We start from the raw sequence: 8,459 nt of genomic DNA on the forward strand, positions 1-8,459 counted from the left end.
GCCGCAGGACTTGGAGTCGAGCAGCGCTGACTTACAGTGTTTATTTGGCAGTGGAATGATAATGATTATTGCATGTGGAATGACAAACAAATAGCAGAATAAAAATAGCTGATAATTATAGAAAATGAACTTGAGCGAACAAAATTAATTAATTGTATAGGTCAGCGATCATCAAATCACGGTCCTCTAGGTCTGAGAACTGCTGGTTTTCCACGCTCTCATTAGCTGGGAGTCAGGTGTGAAGACAGTCTGGCCAATCAGTAGCACTAAATGTTCAGCTCATTACCTGAGAGAAAAGAAAACCAGGGCCAAAATTGGATTCGAGGTCCAAATTTGATGATTGCTGGTATTGATGAATAACTTAACACTGACAATGCAGAAATGACCCTACACTTTGACCCTTTTTACTTAGATCTTCACACAGAATTACACCATTCAGGTATTACCACAGAGTACACAGTATGTGGCTCACGGTTTTACTGAGATAAACAAAAAAAGCAAAAATGCATTAATTTGAGAAGCAATAATCAAAGAAGTATGTCACAAACAATGATGTAACATGTCAACTTAGGCCCAGCCCCTCTGCAGTGGTCAGTTGCCCCCTAGAGGTTAGGTGATTGTACTGCAACAAATATACTACAGTACAGCATAGTACATTACAGTGCACTAAAGGGACTGAGGAAAGACCCTGGTGAGAGGGCCATTAAACCTCAGCCGTTGGCCCTGTGTGTAACAATGCAATCAATGCACTGCTTTAACTGATCAATTATCTTCTTTCCTTGATCATTTAAGTGCTGAGTAACAAGAACAACCAGCAGGGTCCAAGCCCTGCCCTACAACATAAACATAGAGTATATACACAACATACACAAGTACTAGACAGCCTTTTATTGCTTCATTTAATAGGTAACGGTGTGAGCCTGATGATCGCTTGATGTTTCTCAATTAATTAATCAACAGACTCTGTGCCACCACCTAGTAATTAAGTGTGTTTAAATCCTTAATTAGCATCTGCTCAGAGGGAGAATGAAGAGCAACATATGGGCGACAGCCGGGGAGATGGCAACCCGCCTCTTTATTTAGGGGTCCATGTGCACTGGGAGGGGGGGGCTGGTGGTTAACCAGGCCTGAAGGCTTTGAGTTGTGCTCACCTGCCCTGCCTCCTGAGCGTATCTGATAGCGGCCCAGTGCGGGAATGTAGTGTAAAGTTCAGAGAGTGGAGCCTTCAACCCTGAAGTAAGAGTGTTTGCTAAATGGCAGCCATGTATAATCCTCGCAGTGCTATTGCTCAGGATTTTTACTGATCAGGATCATAATTTCTTCTCTTTCACAGAGCAAAAACAAGGCTGTCAGTGAGCCTGTCCTGGGATCCGCTTTTACAAAAAGGGATCAAACAGCAATCGCAAAGGGCTACAATGTCTGCTGGTTTTCAGTGTGCTCCTGGATAAAGTGACCGCACGTTTTATCCTCGCCCAAATCAGCTGCTCGTAAAAACACCACCGTCCTCCACGACTGGAGTTTAAGAGTTAACTCTTAAAAACATGGAGTTGGTGGAAGATGAGAAATTCTTACAGGTGCAGATTACCGCTTAGCACTGATCTGGGGTCAGTTGTAAACTGGATTAGGTTTTAGGGTCAGCAGATCCCAGATAAGCTGTCTGGGAGAACATCCCTCTGCTTCTTTCACAACAAACTGCATCACCATGGTGATAATCCCTGCCCACACCACCACCGGTTAATACAGGATGGCCACTGTCCAGTACACACATATCATATTCTGTTCCTGCCTAAAACCCTTGAACGTACCATCTCCAACCAACTCTCTACTTTTCTCTAAGATAATAACCCACACCAGTCGGGGTTCAGACCTTGCCGCTCAAGAGAGAGCAGAGCAGCCTCTGTCCTCATCCGTCTCCACCTCTCTACAACCTTCAACACTTGATCATCAGATCCTTTTTGCCACAATGGGGATCCACAGCACTGCCCTGGATTGGTATGCATCCTACTTCAGCAGTGATTCCTTCTAGGTCGGCTGGGGTGGTCCTGTTTCAACACGTCAGTATCACCAAAGGTGTCCCCCAGGGCTCTGTCCTGGGTCCCCTCTTCCTCTCTCTCTATACCGTGTGAGCCAGGTGAGCTGAGAACCGGCTCTTTTGGCCCAAGAGCTGGTTCTCTACCAGCCGGACGACTCCAAATCCTCTCGCTGATCCCTCCTGCTCATTCAGAATGCTGCAGCTCAACTGATCTACAACCTCTTAAAGCATTCTCACATTCTCATGTCCTTTTCTCACATCCCTCCACTGTTCTGGCTCACATGAAATTCAGAACCTTGATGCTAGACTACATGGTTGCTAAGGGGATGCCCTGGTTTACCTTTGCAAGATCTTCAAATCTTACAGACAAGCCTAGACCTGTTTTTTCTGCGACCTCAGCATGCCTGGCTCCTCCCCCTCTGCTTGCCTGTACTTCCAGGTCACGCCTGCTGTCTGTCCTGGTCCCCCGTTGGTGAAAAGACCTCTGCTGCCTCTGTCTGAAGAATCACTTCTTCAAATCATACATTGGCTCCTCCCCCTACTCTCCCTACCACTTCTGCCAACAGCTTGATGACTTGACTTGAACAGTTATTAAATACTATTGATTGCGCTATTTTGTGACAACATTATGTATCAATATTTTTTTGCACAGTAATCTTGTTGTTCTGCAATGTTGTACATCTCATTATTGTGTACTGCTCTTCCCAAAGAGGAGTAACTATTTATGCATCTGTATTCTCATTGTAAGTTTGCCAAACACAGGTAATGTAATTTAATGCAATTCAGCAAATCGTGGAATGGGGTTTTGCTGAAGTCACTCTATCATTGAACTGGGGGTGGGGGTGGGGGCGGGGACGAGATGTTAACGAGGCTCGATGCGATAAAGAGCACGGTTACAAAGTTGGATGTCCCGACCCATCTTTACCCCCATCGGCCCTGTCCTCCCTTTTCCTCTTCCCCCTCTTCTTCGTAGCCGTCTCCTTTCTTCTTCTCCACCATGTACTTAATTCTGCGTATTGGGTCTGTGATGCTGCGCATTTTATGTTCGTCAAACTCCTCGTTCATCATGAAGTTCCTGTCGATGAGCTCAGCCCCCTCCTGCCAGTTCTGGAAGCAGCCGGGACCCAGCCTGCAGATCTCCTCCACGGCATTCAGGGAGAGCACTGAGCCATCCGGCCGAAGCACCACCACTGTGGGGGTTTCCTCCACCTTGAACATCACCTCCAACTCCCTGAGAGAGAGACACACACACACGTTTATGTTCTTACTAGTGCAGTGATCTTCATTCCTGGTCCAGGGGAGCCACACAGTCTTTGTTTAATATCAGCAACCAATTCAGACCCAAGAAACCAGGTTAGGTAAGTTAAGAGTGTAACTGACAACTTTTTTATTTATTTTTATTTTTTAAGATTTTAGAGTAACAGCAAAAACCAGCAGACCCAGTAGCTCTCCAGGACCAGGGTTGGTGACCTCTGGTATAGAGAGACAGGAAGAATGGGAGTGAGAGAGGGAAAGACATGAGACAAATGTCAGACGGGCGGATTCGAACCGCCGACATCGCGGCTCGCAATGAGAATGCGGTCAGTGCTCTACAGGCTGCGCCACCGAGACACCCATAATTGACAACTTTAATTGATCAATTAAAGAAAGCAGCAGAACCTGCAGATTCTCCGGAAGTATGGGGGAGGAGATGAGTGGAGGCAAAAAGTTAGCGTTTTCAGAGTATTGGGAGTATTGGGAGTATTGGGACGCTTACTCGTGGATCAGGTAAATAGAGGGGACAGGAAGAGGAAACAGGAAGAGGGTACGCACTTCCTGTAGCTGTCCTCATAGGGCAGGAACAGGCAGCGGCTGGGCAGTTCCCCGAGGAAGTCCTCCTGCTTTTCCTCTGTGGTATCCATGGAGATGTATAGGAGCACCAGCTGGACGGAGCGCTCCACGTAAAACTCATCCGTCAGCCGCTTGAAAAAGTCCTTCAGCGTGGGGGCGAACTCCTGGCACCGCGCGCACTCGCCCGACCCGAAGAACAGCATCAGGATCCGGTTCTGGAGGCGGAGGATGATCTCTTTCTCCGTATCCAGCTCGTCCTTGTCCCAGTTGTTCTTCACTAGAACCTTCCCAAGGAAGAGGTCCACCATGATGCTGCCGGGGGGAGGAGAGGTGTCATGTATTCATTATCAATCCAGGACAGACAAATTACTTTCATTTTGGTATAGAGGAACCACCTAACACGCCTCACAGCAAGGAGGTCCTGGGTTTGAATCCCCGTCGGCCGGGGCCTCTCTGTGCGGAGTTTCTCCCCGTGTCTGCGTGGGTTTCCTCCGGGTACTCCGGTTTCCTCCCACAGTCCAAAGACATGCAGGTTAGGCTGATTGGAGAGTCTAAATTGCCCATAGGTATGAGTGTGTGAGTGAATGGTGTGTGTGCCCTGCGATGGACTGGCGACCTGTCCAGGGTGTATTCCTGCCTTTCGCCCAATGTAGGCTGGGATAGGCTCCAGCCCCCCTGCGACCCTGTTCAGGATAAGCGGGTTAAGGTAATGGATGGATGGATGGATGGAACCACCTAACAGCCAGTACCAGTATAGTTATGTACATTTGTGCATGAGCTGTGACCGTCAGGACGTTTTATGACCTTCCGTTGACCAGGCTGGTGAACTGCAAACTCAATTCTGTTTCAAAGTGATGCAATCAAAGAGTACAGGGATAACACATGGGACGGTGCAGCCAATCAGATACAGGGGGTGATTAGGTGGCCAGCTACAGAGAGATGGGGCACATTTGCTTATTTCATCCTTCCTTGTCTCCTCATTCCTAGACTAACCCGCTCCGCAATCTTCAAGGACATTCCAACTACCCTGCCATGGGATATTTAGTGACCACAGTGAGTCACCTAGATTATAAATCTCATCCTAAACTTGCCAGCCTGTTTAAACGGTTTTATTTTTGGTTGGCCAACCTGGAAATTCCCGAAACCAAGAAGGACACGATTAATGACATTGAGATTAGGTCAGGCGTGCACTGGAGTCTGGTCCTGGAGGGCTTGTCCACATGCTGGGTCAAACCTACTTAAACTAAGATATCTTAGTTTAGGTTTTCTGACAGCTCTATAAACCACACTGGTTCAATCATGTGCTTGAGAACAGTAAAATATTTACGATACACTTGCACTCTGCACTTGTAGCAGGTGCTAATACAGATGACAGATCAAAATGATCTATCTAACCCTGTCTGATGCCTTGACATCTTGAGGTTTTGTTTAACCAGGTGTTTGAATACTCCTGCTTTGATGAGTTTTGCATTCACATGATACGTGATGAAGGATGGGGGGGGAGGGGGTGCCTCATCAGAGCCAAGCAGAGGAGAGCCAATCAAAAGCCAGATTCCAGAGTGACATAACCTTGCAAGCTTCATTTGTCTGTGTCATAATGGAATGAGTGCCGCGATAATCTTGTTACAGGAACTGGACCATTGCCAATGTCAACAGAGAATATGGTGCTTGTGAAGGGAATTGCGATGTGCTGAGTAAATGTTTTCATCTAGATTGAAACATTTTGGGACTATATTTATTTGTTTCAAGTGCTACTGTGATAACTTGAAGATTTTCTGGGGATAAGCCACATCTTTTCCAAACAATGCCACGTGTTTTCTCTTAAGTCACAGAAGATCACGCCTCGATTTACAGTCGGCCAATACCCGCAGAGATAGATCTTCATAATCTAATAAACCTTTAATACACCTGGCCAGACATCCTCTCCTTGTATTTTTTGGTGTTGCAATCGGTCATTTTTCTTCATGAATCTGTAGATATACATACAGATAAAAATCCTTTGTTCTTTCAAAAAGTGTTGAAGATTGACAAGCAACAGTCGGTGGTCTGACTGGACAGTTACCTTCACAGTATGACGCTTCATAATGATAACATTTAAACCACATCTAGTTGTCCGGTGATTTTCGAGGTCTATGACCTCTAGTATCTGGAAACACCCTGAAATACTGTGAGCCAAATATGCTGCATACACAAGAATAACTAGGACGTTGAGCCAGAGATTGGTGCCAACCTCTGATGAAATTACACCTCAAAATAAATGCAAAGAAGGGAACGAGGGGTATAAGGTCATTATTATATTAATATATATTTTTTATTTTTACTTTATAGATGCTGCAGTTGAAAGCATGGAGCCTCTGTCAACTGGTATCTGTTAAATGTACAAACCCTGCCTTCTGGTCCTCTTGGTTGTGTCAGTTGTCCCAGGCAAGATCAGTCGAGCACAGAAAAGTATTTAAATCCAAAATAATTATAAATTCACCCAGGTCTGGTGAGTTGCTCAGGGTAAGATCATGTGCAGTGCCAGTGAATGCTTATCTACAAAGGTTGCCGTGACGATCATGAACCCAGGCGAACCGGGCACCCCAAACCAAGAGAACAAAAAAAGACAATGAGAAGGAATTACTTTCAATCAGTCAGTCAATAAATCACAGCATGCTTATTACTTGTTCCACCAATATTCCCAATAAAATCTGTTTAGTTTGTAACAGTTTTTGATTTGGAGACCTGTCGTGGGGGAACGTTCCAATTTCACTTCTTAATTATTTAATTAGCTAGTTCAGTCATATCCTGATTGGACAGTTGTAGAAGCAGACAGACTGCAAGGGTATCTTAAAGATTTTACTGTGCTCAAGTACAGGAGTAAGCCCACATAGTTTATAGAGCTGTCAGAAAACTAAAACTAAGGTAATTGGTTAACAAAAACCAGCACGCAGACCGTCTCTTCAGGACTGATCTTGCACCCCTTGAGTGCACCGAGCAAGAATGTAAATCCTGGCTGTGGGCCTTTCTGTGTGTTCTCCCCGTCAGTGTGGGTTTCCACCCACAGGCAAAAGACATGCAGGAGGGTAATTGGAGATTCAAAATTGTGTGAGTGAACAGTGTGTGGGCCCTGCGATGGATTGGCAGTCTGTCCAGAGTGTATTTCTGCCTTTCGCCCAATGCATGCTGGGATAGGCACATCCTGTGACCCTGGCCAGGAGTAAGCGGTTTAGAAATGGATTCATAGATAACAGTACTTAGTACTTAGAGGGTCTGTAACCACAAAACTTGCAGGACCAAAACATCAGACCCTATGGCATGGGTGGGCAACTCCAGTCCTAGAGGGCAGGTGTGTGTGCAGGTTTTTGTTTCCACCAATTACTCTGGCCAATTGAGCTAATTGGCCGTATACACCATCACTAGTTCACTCAGATTAGATCACAGTAAAACCATATCATACAGGGACACAAGAACAGTCTTTGACTGTCATTAATGCCTTCATCAAGAAATGTAGTGAAATATCAGATGATGTAAATGTTTTAATTTAAGTTTTACCAATTAAGTAATTAAGACCAGCAGTTGGCATGAGAACCAGAAACAGATACGGCCCTCATTGCCCACCTCTGCCCTATGGAGAGGTTGGGGTACCGGTCTCGACCTGATAATCTCACAGGGAAATGTCTCTATAGCCTCTGAAATGTATGCAAGGATGCCATTTCCACACGTGAACCCACAAGACTAATGTTCCTCCACATATTAACAAGGCTACTAAAGTGAAAATGGAGCCAATCTGACGACCAGCTGGGATGTCAACCTCCGGTCCTGATTGGCTGTAGAGTTTTTTTTGGTTTCTTTTACTCACTAGCAGTCAGTTTAGCCCATGGAAGTGAGCAGCGTGCACTCTTTAACCAATCAGCCACTTACTTAATGAGCAGCATGCACTCTTTAACCAATCAGCCACTTACTTAACGAGCAGCGTGCACTCTTTAACCAATCAGCCACTTAATTAAGCTGGTAAGAGCTGAAACACTGAAAAGCCACAGACGCTGTGGCCCTCTCTGGCTGCCCAGTAAGATGCCAGCGCTGGACGCTATCAGCCTGGCTCGCCTGGTGGTGAGCCCCGGGGTTCACAGCGATGCCCTGCTGGATCAGGACCGCACAGGACCACACAGGACCGGGGTCCAGGCTCCGGGAAACGCACTCTCTGCACACCTAACGGCACTCACCTGGTCTGAGGGAGCGTTCAGGACGAGGCGCGGCCCCTCTCTTCAGCTGGACCAGAGGTGCGACGTGGACAAACTCAGCAGTCCCTCTCTCTCTCTCTTGCTCTCTCTCTCTCTATCTCTCCCTCTCTCTGTCTCTCCCTCTCTCCTGTTCGCCTACCAGCTCTTTCCCACCGTCCTCTTCTCTCCGTCGCGTCAGCTCGACAGACCTTCCCTCCTTATCCCTCTCCTTCTCTTCTCCCCCTCTCTCTCTCACTCCGTCAGCTCACCCGTCCCTCCCCTTCTGTCTCCGAGTCTCTCTCTTTCTCCCTGTCCTCTCCCTCCTGCGGGTTGAGGCTGCCGTGCCTGGCGGTGTCAGGAGCGAGAAGGCGGCGTGCCTCAGGGGGGGCGGCAGA

The 8,459-nt window shown here is 46.8% G+C and overlaps 1 protein-coding gene across 2 annotated transcripts; it reads right to left on the reverse strand.

Moving 5' to 3' along the window:
* Window positions 1–873: 873 nt before the first annotated feature.
* Window positions 874–8,165, reverse strand: nxnl1 (nucleoredoxin like 1). Of its 2 annotated transcripts, XM_061232752.1 has the most exons (3): window positions 8,068–8,165; window positions 3,845–4,174; window positions 874–3,263 (listed from the first exon to the last, which is right to left on the reverse strand). In XM_061232752.1, exons 2-3 carry the CDS (start codon window positions 4,168–4,170, stop codon window positions 2,954–2,956), a joined length of 636 nt encoding a protein of 211 aa, XP_061088736.1. In that variant the 5' UTR covers window positions 4,171–4,174; window positions 8,068–8,165; the 3' UTR covers window positions 874–2,953. The 2 variants fall into 2 exon arrangements, with proteins under 2 accessions (XP_061088736.1, XP_061088737.1); XM_061232753.1 differs by lacking the exon at window positions 8,068–8,165 and having other exon boundaries at window positions 3,845–4,198.
* Between the last annotated feature and the right edge of the window lie 294 nt (window positions 8,166–8,459).

Source organism: Conger conger, chromosome 2 (assembly GCF_963514075.1).
Source record: "Conger conger chromosome 2, fConCon1.1, whole genome shotgun sequence".
Lineage (NCBI taxonomy): Eukaryota > Metazoa > Chordata > Actinopteri > Anguilliformes > Congridae > Conger > Conger conger.